The sequence below is a fragment of the Pavona decussata genome, unplaced genomic scaffold (assembly GCF_977016875.1).
Source record: "Pavona decussata unplaced genomic scaffold, jaPavDecu1.1 SCAFFOLD_4, whole genome shotgun sequence".
Taxonomy (NCBI): Eukaryota; Metazoa; Cnidaria; class Anthozoa; order Scleractinia; family Agariciidae; genus Pavona; species Pavona decussata.
Genome location: NW_028145428.1, coordinates 1,664,454 through 1,676,803, shown reverse-complemented (window position 1 = coordinate 1,676,803; position 12,350 = coordinate 1,664,454). Strand labels below are relative to the sequence as shown.

General features: G+C 38.7%; 1 protein-coding gene across 3 annotated transcripts in view; it reads right to left on the bottom strand.

Moving 5' to 3' along the window:
* LOC146489711 (uncharacterized) overlaps positions 1 to 12,350 on the bottom strand; it is a 109,101-nt gene that overhangs the window by 38,792 nt on the left and 57,959 nt on the right. For all 3 annotated transcript variants that reach the window (XM_085104075.1, XM_085104080.1, XM_085104066.1), the window contains 12 exons: positions 10,968 to 11,102; positions 10,139 to 10,392; positions 9,551 to 9,653; positions 8,843 to 8,959; positions 6,594 to 6,859; positions 6,092 to 6,188; positions 5,549 to 5,627; positions 4,827 to 5,105; positions 2,533 to 2,795; positions 1,567 to 1,740; positions 952 to 1,110; positions 298 to 541 (listed from right to left, as the gene is read on the bottom strand). In XM_085104075.1, the coding sequence (XP_084960201.1) occupies positions 298 to 541; positions 952 to 1,110; positions 1,567 to 1,740; positions 2,533 to 2,795; positions 4,827 to 5,105; positions 5,549 to 5,627; positions 6,092 to 6,188; positions 6,594 to 6,859; positions 8,843 to 8,959; positions 9,551 to 9,653; positions 10,139 to 10,392; positions 10,968 to 11,102 (2,170 nt within the window). The remainder of the gene's footprint in view (positions 1 to 297; positions 542 to 951; positions 1,111 to 1,566; positions 1,741 to 2,532; positions 2,796 to 4,826; positions 5,106 to 5,548; positions 5,628 to 6,091; positions 6,189 to 6,593; positions 6,860 to 8,842; positions 8,960 to 9,550; positions 9,654 to 10,138; positions 10,393 to 10,967; positions 11,103 to 12,350) is intronic.

Sequence of the window (12,350 nt, the reverse complement as noted above, 5' to 3'; positions counted from 1 at the left end):
CAAAACGCTTCTTCCATGTTAGGAATGTAACACTTTGTCTTGAAATCCTCTTCCCCTAACCCTAATAGAACAGTTGGTAAGTCTCCCAATTGACTTTGTAACTCAATAAATTTAATGTTCACATTCTAATATTGTTGCATTCTTTTTTTGCCTCAGTAGATCCCCCTCAAAGCAACCGCGAAGAAACCGAAAACAACGGCAGAAGCAGGACTCTTGGACAGTTAATATGCTGATACGCAAAGAATATAAACTATCCAAGAGTCCTATATGGCATAGATATCGCACAACCTAACTTACGAAGTTTGCTTGCCAACATAAACGTAGAAACCTCTGTAGTCCAAGAGTCCAATGGCAGTGATAATCTTCCCGTTATTTTCATATCGTACTCTGTACCATATGGGAGTGCCTGCACTAGTTTTGTCTGATGTTTTCATCCAGAAACAAATGGTAAACTCAGTGAGATCGGGTAGATCAGTGATGTTCACATAGGCAGTGTGATTCTCAGCAAACTCTAGCTGATAATTGCTTTCCATCGAAGGACCTGTACGAAGTTAAAGTTTACTGATGCTGTTCAACATATGTAGTGTGCTTTTGCTTTAATCTAAACCAAGGAAGACCCTTTTTTCAAATTACCACTAATTAAAATGAGAAAGTAACAGATGTTTAGTAGGTTAAATTAGGTGGAAGAGATAAACTACAGTTTTGTGTATGATCATACATGTACATTAAACCGAACACACTTACATAAATACAATGTACATTAAGCTATAGTAGTAATGGTACATACTTATGATCATATAATTTGAATTTTTTTTTTTTGTTGTTGTTGTTGTTGTTGTTGTTCTTTTCCTTGCTTCATCCGTTGTTTAATCCTTAATCCGTAGCGTTGGTATAAAATTATACCATGCGTATTGCCGTAATTTTAAAGAAGTGTGATGGATTATTTTTAACCTTGCAATTGCTTCCATCCTTTTTTTTGTAAGTAGGAATTGACTTGATTGGTTGAACTTTCCATTTCTTGTTTCATTACTTGTCTCCAAGGTGAAACTTCCTGGTTAGAGTTAACCCATCCACATAATCCTTCGCGAAATTCCAAACAGCCATCGTTTACTGCAAAAGTATACATTTCCCAACAAAATAAGTAGAATATCATTCACACAAAAATAGGAACCATCTGTACAATCACGTCCAGGTAAAAGATAAGAATCTGAAGTATCTAACACGTAAGGAACTAAATTATGCCATTCACATCCATAAAATAGGAATACACGAAAGGAAACGTAGAATTTGACTAATATAATAATTGATGAACAAAGCCCCCAAAAATGAATATGAAGATGAATGATGAATGACGGAAGAAGGGACGAACGGTCAGATGGACGGACGGACGGACGGACGGACAGACGGACGGACGGACGGACGGATGGATGGATGGATGGATGGATGGATGGATGGATGGATGGATGGATGGATGGATGGATGGATGGATGGATGGACGTTAAATTAATTTGTAATGACTACGTGAAATGTTTTTCTCGTAAGACCTCCTAAAGTAACATTAATTACCAGCACAAGTTCGCCGCCTTTGATTCTGTTGGTTGTTCGATGTCTCTTTGCACCACAAATGTTGGTTGTCCTCGCTAATACACGTGTTATGTTGGATATTTTTGTACACGAATGGAAAATCGCAGCAACCTCCAGCAGTGGTTCGCCGTATCGGGCACAACGCACGTGTCGAGCCTGGGACAAAAAAAAATTATTAGTCGCATCAATCAAATTCTTTAACTTTGAAAAATAGCCCTTTTAACATATTCTGTGAGTTGGGCGGTTCAGAATAGATTATGTTCGACTGGTTCCACAGTTATTGTTAGGTTAATGTATATGCCTCTTACTATGGGGTGGATTTTCTACTAATTTTGCACTTTGGGTGAATGAGATATCAAATAGCAATCATCTCACGCATTTTGAGGGCTGACATTTTTCGCAAGCCAAATTCGAAATGATGTCTGGAATTTATTCCGTCTTTTCTTCACCAATTTTAATATTGAATTTAAAGCACTGTTACCGAAACATACCACCATTGTGAGGGGGATGAGAGTGGGAGGGAGTGGCGGAATGCGAATTTTTGTAAAAAGCCTACGGTTTTTGTTGTTGTTTTGTTTAGTTTGGTTTGTTTATTTCTTTCTTTCCTCCCAGCATTTACATCGACTTCTGACAAAGGCGTTTTGTTACTTAATGAGCATTGAACTACTGACAATCTGCCATTGTCACTTGACAAAACCATACTTTTCCAAAAAAATTCTGTAGCCTTTTGGTCAAACCATCCAATCAAAATACAAGACATATGGTTAGCAGAGCAGTCAGCCGTCATAAAACAAACGTGATTCTTGATAACTCCTCCTTTTTACAGGTGCTGCATTTTAATTAGCCGGTTGGATCGGAAGCCGTTGTAAAGCTGTCATAAAGAAGTCCAAACGTTTACAAAAACCTCAACGGCGTCTAGGCCCCACCACGGTTAAAATGAAAACTTACTATATAAAGTAAAAACTTCAGCCGGTTTAAGGGGGCGCATAAACACTGCCAGGTCTCTAAGATAACCATGGAGTACTTCTTTGGTGTCTTTTTTGTAGCCAAGCTCATACATTGTGTGGTTGGTTGGATTAAGGTCAATGTGTGGTTCTCTAAGGTTGGAATCCTTTTCACCGGATTTTTTTCCGTCTAAGTACAGTGTCCCTTTAGGGGGACTGCGATTCCAAACGAAGACCATGTGGGTCCAGACATTTGGAGAAATTTGTCTATGAAAGATTTACAAAGGAAAAATAGTAAGTGTCATCAAACTTGCCATAGAACGTAAGTCTACTTAGTCCGTCTTTATATTACATCCCTCAACTTTGAATGTGCTGTGTTTTACTGTATGTTGTTCTTGATAACAATAGATTTATGGTTGTGCCTGGATGATCTCTTTATTTTCAAAAGAGCATTGCAGCATCAGCAATGGCAAACAAGAGCGTGGAATACTCAAGCAGAGTTGTCTCAAGTAAAACGCTGAATTATATAAAAAGTTGACTAAAATTATCTTCGACCTTGCAATCTGCCGTCCTATGTCTTTCAAGTTCACTCTTTCTTTGGCGTATAATCCCGTTCCCTTCAAATTTAAAGACTGTCTACCAAGATGCAACGCGTGCGTTTGTTATTGTTTATGTTCCGTAAACAGAACTATGAGTAATGGCGGTTCAAGTTGATCTCGAAGTGCAGGATCGAACGATTTAAAAGAAGTTCAAATTTCGGTGAGAGAGCAACCACTTTCAAGAATCAAAAATTATGGTATCGTAGAAAGTTTAGTTTCAGGGCGAAACGACTAGAAATCTTGCAATAAGGTAACTCCGATGTTCGGATTTTCGGTGAAAAGATTGCAGAGCAGGAAAGAATCCCAAGACCCTGGGAATTAACATGTGCAGCCGAACAGGACTTACTGCAAGTGTAAGTCCGCTTGCAAGACCAAGCAAAAGAATGGTACCAATCGCGGTTGTCCCTGCCAAACCGCTAATTTGCTCTGTGTGCTAACGCTATGCAAATATGGAACTTCAAGGAAACTATGTGCGGACACGCTGCGATCATAGGTTATGTCTTCTTACTTCGCAGTTGTTTTCTTGATCTTTTACGTTTGTTTGTAAAAGAAACCAGGTTATTCTAAAACATTTTTATTATGCCGTTAATTTTGTAACGTTATGAAATTGTAACTCGTGAACGATTACCAAAAACTCGAAAATGCCAGGCAAGAGAAAGAGGTGTGAAAATGTTTTATCGTAAATTGCAGCGCGTCACTGTACGATCCTGCGCAATCTTTTGAATGAACATATGCATTTTCCCTCCTTTTTAAAACACACGAAGATTGTTTGTATTGGTGTTGAAATGTGGCCGAGGAAGTCTCGATTATATAAGTAGCTAGAAACTACACAAGGAATGGGTTGTAAACAAAGATTTCAGTGTCACGTAATGCAATAAAACTAGCAAATTCGCTTTCAGTCACCTCGATGTATCCCAGTTGCTGCGAAGCAATTCACTAAGATATATCACTTTCAAGGCCTCGGGTCTCCTAGGTCTTCCACTGGATTTCTCGAGGCCGCCATTGACACAATCTTGATCATCCAACGGCTTAATCGATAAAACGATCAAAACCGTTGAAAATTTCCGATTCAGAACAAAATATCCACTTTCCGATAAAGAGTAATATTAAAACTATCTACATGAAACGCTAACTGTCCAGTATTTCCAAAGGATGGCTCTGATTATACATGATTTAGGCTCGCTTAAATAACGCGAATGGAAAATTCGAGGTTTCATATCATACGAAACCTCCGCTGACGCGCGCGTTGAATCATGGTAGACTGAGAGATTTTAACAGCTGCTTAACCCCGGCCATTTTGAGTAAGACTCAGTTTCACTCTAGATAGCTAAGATCCCCAAATGGCGGCGGCTAACGGCTGGAGTTTCTATTAGTCTTGGAGAAAAACAAGGACATGTGCAACGTCGTTGGCTTGGGATATATGCAGCAGAAGAAGTATATTTCAAAGACGACAGAAAAGAAGGTAAGATGATAAAATTCAGCTTTTTGCAGGAGACAACGCTGCTCGAATAGTCAACCCCTTCCTATCCCTCTGATTACGATCGCAGTTTAAATAAACACAATCGACTTCTCTCAACCAGATAGTGCTGTTCGTTTTTCACTTGTTCGGATAAAATGTTGTTAGAACTGTTGGAAGCCGTCAGCCTACTAATTCAGCAGATACAGTAAGGTAAAAGGGGCACCGTATCATTTTACTAACCTAACGCTAATCATTCGAAGTAAAAATAACACAACACCAGTTCTTCTCAAAACGACCTCCACGCGTCCGTCAAAAACATATAGCCTAAACTGCCAGGGAGATGACCAATCAGAGATCAGATGGGCTACTGGCTGGGTATCTTGCACGTTAAATCGCATGGCGATTGAAAAGCTGCTCTTCCGGAAATCAATTGCTGGAATGTCTGCATAACCAGCTCTTCCATCGAGGTACAGAGATTTGACACCATTTTTAATTCGGTAAGAAGCTGTTCCTCGCAACCTAAAAGGAAAAAATAAGCCAACAATATATTGCAATCAGATACCTATCAACTGGTTATAGTGGGGAAAGGGGTCTCCGAACCCCTCCAGAGTATTGAAACTATGTCAAGTTACCGCCGACAAAGCTGGCGGTCAAATATGGGTACCATATTAGCATAACATTTGACATACATCTAGGGGTTACTCAAATATTTTAAATTTCAGAAAAAAAACCCATAATTTTGTTGCCTTTGGCTTGCATATTTAGGTCGGTGCGTATAGATCCACACCCCTATCTCATTTAATGGGTTAATAACTTACCTTAAAAAGCAATTATCCTATCTTTGTTGTTGACTAAGGTAACCTCTAGCTATTGTGTACTGGCAAAATGTAGTTTAGAAACTTTAGCATACGGCAAGAAAGAAAATTTGTTCATAAAATTACTATTAAAAGTTGCCACTATACCATAAATTTTTGTCCGTTCCATCTAGTTTCCAGAAATATTTTGAACCGAGGGGATTTTTTCCATAGTCTTTGCTCGATCCTGAAAGCAAAAAATTTTACCACTAACTCTATGAGTAAGAAATACTTGAATCAATTAATTATTTATTTATCTATTTATTTATTCATTCATTCATTTAATTATTTGTTTATTTATTTGCATTTATTGATTTATTGATTTATTGATTTTTTGGGGGGAAGGGTGCATACTTCTAACAGACTAGATTAGATGATTTATTATTTAGGTCCAAATTCCAGGCTGAATTACTAACTGCTCCACAAGTTGATTGTCAAAGCATCACACTTCGTCAAACCTGGATAAAGGGCGGGCTTTGCTTTTACTACGCTTTTGGTTTATTGATTTTCTTTCCTTGTCACCCTTTAATCGTTAGTTTTTACTACACCTTGCTGCCTTACTTAACCAACTGATGTCATGAATAGGAATCAGTAAAACAGGTGTTTGATTTAGAAATTTCTTTCTTTTCTTATTCTTTTCCAGTCACTCACCTTGCCATGGGATTCTTTCACAACTTTCTATTTGATACGCAATGTCATCCAATGCAACGATCGCCCTCCATGAGTTCTTTCGTCCTTCGAAAAGAATCTTTGGAGAAGAAATTTATTCCTCTTTGAAGAGTTATCGATTACAAACATTTCAAAACAATTTACTGTAGTCTCCTCCTTTTTGGCACAGTAATTACCAGCCCTAGAAAAATGGCTGCTATATTGCCTAATTCCCGACGCCGAATTCGTACTTCTATAAAGCTGTGGAAATGTTTCAAATAGAGATGTAATGTCTATTTTTAAGAAGGAACATTTTTTTCCAGACAATCTGGCAGAAAAAAAAAGGAAAAACATCGTGTACAAAAAGCGCCCAAAATTTATTATAGCGTATTGTCTAATTATCAGCCGAAACAAAACTGTTTCAAAGGCTTTCTACTTCTTCAATACCTTTTAATAGGTTTTATCTTAATTATTTTATTAGTATTATTATCATCATTACGTCAACCTGGTAAGGTGTTAAGCTTGAGTTGATTGGCAAACGAACATAGGACCAGTATCCAACTTTTTGTTTATACCAGTTTGTGTTCCATATAGCCACCTGTGTCTTGTTAAAAACCAAGGAAACCTTAAGAGAAGAAAACCCGCGACGTCCGAGGTAATACCAGAACTGCATACACTTCCATCCTGCTCCAGGAAAAATACGACGACTTAATAGACTTCCATAACATAACGTACGTCTGGTAGAACAAGCTCCCAAATAAATAAATCCTCCTAAAAGTAGGAGATGATGTAAAAATGAGTATTCAGGTATTTTAAGTCAATTTTTGAAGCAAACACTGAAGCCGTGTGTATGATATTAGTTTATACATGTAACGGCAGGGGTAAAGTCATGCTCTATTGTGATCAATAGTTTGGACCCTTTTCCAGCAGTTTTGGTAGAATCTCGGTTGTGCCTTTGATAGTTATCACTAGTTCATGTTTCGAGGAAAAGTTAGATAACTGGCTACCTTCTTATGCACGATTTATGTAATGTGAAACCCTTTCCCTTGAAAGAGAGTGACGTCTTCAGCCACTCTTATGAAAGGATATGTCAATAACTTTATATCAAGAAATTGTGGGTTAATAATAATAGCGGTTTATCTTAAAAAATCGCATACTGGTACTCGTAGGTGAATGAAAATACGTTTTAACAATTTACAGTTTCTGATTTAAAAACTACTGGCGAGGAACTGCTGGGATTACAATTATTTGAAAGGAAATTACAATTTAATCTAATCTATTACAAAAAAAATTAAAATCACCAAAATGAACACTTATGATAAATGGAAACTACTTATTGCTTAATTCGTTATTCTGGAAGAAAACTCCTTTAAATCTTTCTGCTCACGCTGGGGCAGAGCAACGTTGACGTCCGTATCAAGAAATGGTCCATTGTAGTGGCCCAACTTTTTTCTCACATCGCTAAACAAAAGCCCATGGTTGTGTTTTGCGCTGAGGGAGTTGAGCGATTTCCTTATGGCGCTTGGTGGGGGGGGGGGGGGGGGGGGGAAAGAGCAATAGATGGTAAAAGCGCGATTCTTGGTGGTTTTTGATGCTGAGCCACACCCTGAGGCATAACTCCCATCTTGTAGTATCAAGACGATTGATTTTGCAGAGGAAGAGAGCATCACTCAAAGCTCAAAGCTGTTTTCAGGACCCTTTCAATCTTGTCACTGAGATAGACTGGGAGGCTTGTTCCTCAAGTAATGCAGCAAAACTCTAAAGGCCCGATTAAACGGTTTCAATACTTGACCAAAATTCATTCAGCAAAAGTTGAACGGATATTTGGCAAATGCCGGACAAATGTCAAACGGAGTGTTCAAACGGCTTCAACAACATTCAATATTTTCGAGGAAAAAGGAAATACGGCATGAATGTTGAATGAAAGTTTAAACCGATTTAACTTTGATTCAACACATTTTCAACCTTTTTCAGCAATGGTGGACGACGCATTCAAACGCTCCCAACATTTGGTTCAACAAAGTGTTGAACGCATGTTGAAGCAAATGTTTTTAAACCCTTTAAAGAGAACGCACTTGGGCAAAGTCGAAGGTAATGAGATCCATAGAAGGGATCCCTGCGCGTTAAAGTACCCTTAACCCTATCTAGACCGGTAGGGCGGATTCTGCCCGCCAAGACTTTGAACCTGAACAACTTTTTCTTATTATTCTAGCAAACAGCTTGAAACTTCTGGACTTTTTAAGAAATTTATCTGGGAAAAATTTTATGCGGTCGTTTAGTGTTACCAAGCCAACTAATTTTTGACCGGCAGTTTTTTTCAGAAAATAGAAAATCTCTTTTTAAAATGTAGTGCTTCTTTAGTAGTAGTGTTGCTTTACTGGTTTTCATTACTTTTCGTTCAATTTCGGCGCTTTCCTGAAGTGTTGGGAAAATTTAAAAATCCAAGATGGCGGACCTATGATGGCCACCATTTTGCAGCCAGGACGTAATTATGACGTCATAAATTTCAAGGGAAACATCTTTGGACGTACTATCTACCCTTCAAGTCTCACTGTCATAGCTTTTGCGCTTGCAAAGTTATGGAGGGGTTTTGGGGTCGGAATCCCTCCTTTATATGTGTATGATGAATGTGAGTCTAATGACATCATATTCAGTAAACGACGAAACCCTACAGCAAATAGTTTCCAAGAAAATTTGGAAGTTTCCCAATCCCAAGTTTAAGATAATGCTCCTGGTATTAATGGCCATACGTACCGTAGTTCTTTTGCCAATCTCTCCGCATAAACATAACGGGGAAACGTTTACTCATTTTCCACGAGTCGCTAGGCTTCCAAGCACAATAATCCGACTCAAACAGACACCCTGGAGATTCTGCAGTCGAAAGATTTAAATATATTAATAACTTTAATCTAAGTGAACTGAATTTATGCGTTCGAGCGTTTTAAATTGAACGGTGACCGTTTAAATACCTGGCAGGATTTCGGGAAAAGTTTGCTTAGACCAATCAGAACACGTCACATCTTGATTAACAAGGCAAATTGTTTCTAATTGTTAAGGCTTCCTCTTAGAATAAACATGAGAACTATTCATACCAAAGAAAAATACACGGTTGCAGTAGGCTAGGTAAGAAAAAGCTACGCAGCACTACCATTTTATGTTTATGAAAGGAATGATGATGTCGGAACTAAGCCCTCGCTTCCCATGATCATTTCGCCTAAACATATGATTGGCTACTACGTTAGCCTTTTGGGCTACAATCCTACAGGATACAAATGCAGAGTGTAGCTCACTACGAATGCTACTGAAGCGGTGACTCATACATAGCCTTAAGTTACTCTTTATGGTTTTTGGTTTCTAATATAAGCAAGTTATTGGGTTTCTGAGTCTCATTTGCATTGATTCAACATCTAATTGCCACATCGAGTAATAGCTGACACAGAAACGCGAGAAACATTTTCTAACCATTTCCATATATTGTCTGGCAGTCATCCCCGTTCAAAAAACTCAAATCGTCAACAGCAATGTCTCCATAAAATCCATTCCCCAAAACACCCTCTAGGATAACCTTAAAGAGACAATAGAAGAAGACCGTTGTGTTGATGACAAAGACGGAAGAAAAATTAAACCTCTAGCTTTGTTTACACAAGGACACTTGGGAGGCTACCTAATTACCGTTGAATCTCACCACTAAGCATGGCTTGATTTAAAATTTTTGTCCGCAATTAATAAATCCAAATAACATCGTCGACAATCAATGTAAACAAATACCTGTAGCATTTTTTGTTTCTTGCTCCACAAGTTCAACACACCAAGACTCAATTTCACTGCTTTTTTGACTGTCTTTAGAGTTGAATTACTTCAAAGTATTATGCGATAAACGCTACTAAGAACGTTCCAATCTGATCGCACCATCATCCAGGACAATTATACAGTCGAAAACACCAGCGAATGCAATATAGTAAGAAATACACTTAGGCGGCTGTCTATCCGAACGTTAGCACCTGACTTACAACTTCGTCGATAATTATGTCACAGCAATGACGCCCTTACCTTATAATCTCCAGAATCGCCGCTGTGTCCAACTTGGCCAAAGTTCCAGTTATTGCCCTGCTCACCAGTTCGTTTCCAAACTAGTGTTTTTGACTCATTGGTTTGAATATATACATTCAGACTGCCGATGTTCTCTCCCTTCATGTGATACCAGAACTGTACGCATGTTGCTTCGCCGCTGTCAATAACACTACTCGCCAGCCCAGCTGCCCCACCAGTTTTGTAGTCTGATGCTTCTAAGAATATGTATTTCCCTGAACAAAGTAATGCGGGGAAGCATTTACCCTCGATAGTTATAAGAGGAGTACGAACATAACTTTATTCCATACCTCGAAATTAATAACACGATTATATAACAGTGGTTAAGTACGTTCAGTATATTACCTGTAATCCAAATAGCTTTCATCGCAAATTGAGGCTAGATTTCTGTTGTCATCATTTCTTTGTTGTGGTTTTAAGGTTACTTTGTCGACTTTTCCGAACATGGTGAGAGACAGGGTTGCAAAATGGAGCCTTGTGCATGCGTTTAGCTTATATCGTTATAGTAAGACAAAAAACTATATCGTTCTCGCGTGGGAGACTGACACTAGGGTTAATAGTCCGTCAGTACGGACGCTGGAAGAGACCGTCCTTTGTCGGCTCTGACCTTTGATCTGCTGCTCAGCTCCTTTTGACCTTGCAAGCAAACTATGGGGAATTTGTGAATCACGTATGGTCTGTTGCCCTGGCCTGGCCCTATACAATGAACTCTTGCGGTAACTTTACCTTATGATAAATTATTTAGCCAATCAAAGCATGATCTTTGTAGCATACATCCAGCTTCACTCACCAGTCGGTAAAAATGTGGTGTGGTCGTAACATGGCCCAGTGTTCTTTGTTTGAGTTGAACCTGATCCAATACGCCACTGATGAATTTTAGGTTCATGTTTCATTCCACAAAGACCATCCTGAAAGTTGCATTTGACTAAAAAGAAAAATACAATGCTACTTAAGAGCGGCGGTCAGGAAAAATCGAGCAAAATCTGAATTTTCTGGCGAAACTTAGCAGAGTCGATTTCTTTCATCTTTTGTCCATAATAAGGTTTTACTAAAGTAAGAATCATGGTGTGGCTTAAATTGGCCAGAAACATTTGCGTTTTGAGAAAATCAGGAAAATCGATCGAAGCCTTGTGAACTGAAAAATGATTGAATTTAAAACCGGAAAATCGCCACTTTTCATTGTCTCCCCGTTTGTTTTAGAAGAAGCGTACGAAAATCGGGATTTCTTATATCGAAAGACAATCTCTTTCTGATATGATAACCGATGAATTTGTGTTTGTTATGATATCTGGCAAATGTAAACAATTTAAAACCAGCGGCATATTTTTACAGCTGGTTTACTCTGTAATGTAGTGTCAAAGGTCAAGCACACATTTCAGTATGTGGTATAACTCGAAATATTCTCACACTTTGGCTTTCAGTAACAATTGCCTTGATGTACTTCATACCTAAATATCAGGCTGGGTTCTCCATTGAGATTTTCACAAAAGGTCGTTAAAGTTGGCTAATTTCGACCACGACATCGTTTGGCGACCAAATGACTGCCAGTGAAAACAAACCGACGCGACGGGCAAACTGCTAATTACAGCTTCAGGGCCTTCAATAATGCTCCTATCTTGCTTTATCAGAAAGATTTCTGTTTTCCCCTCGCTTCCTTTTAACCATTATCGACGGGAAGAGAAGAAATCGAAAAGATTCAGACATGTCTAACAATGTTGCGTGACAGCAAATATGCAAATTAGTTAGATGGTCACTGAGATATGGCAGTAGGCAGTAGGGAAGGGGTGGGGGGCGGGAAGAATTGCTTTAACAGGCCCGTAGTCAGGCTAAAACAACTGGGATGGGGAAAGCAAATTGGAAACATCAAAAAAGGGGCAGATATAGTAAGCAAAACAATAACTTTGCACTTGCATCACACTTTTTGGTACATTAAACTTCTTTTCGACCCTTTGCCGTCACTGTACGGACTACCACGTGAAATTGCCAAACTTGTTCACGTTTAAAGAATGACGTAAAAAGACGACGACAAATTTCCCTTTCTCTTTTTCCAGTGAACTTGGAATCAGGCAGTAAGAATATGTCCGCAGGAAGATTTGTCTAAAATTAAAAAAAAAAAAGGTGGGAGCTGGAATTATCGCGATGAAGTTTAAAAGAACGCGAATTCTCTTTGCGT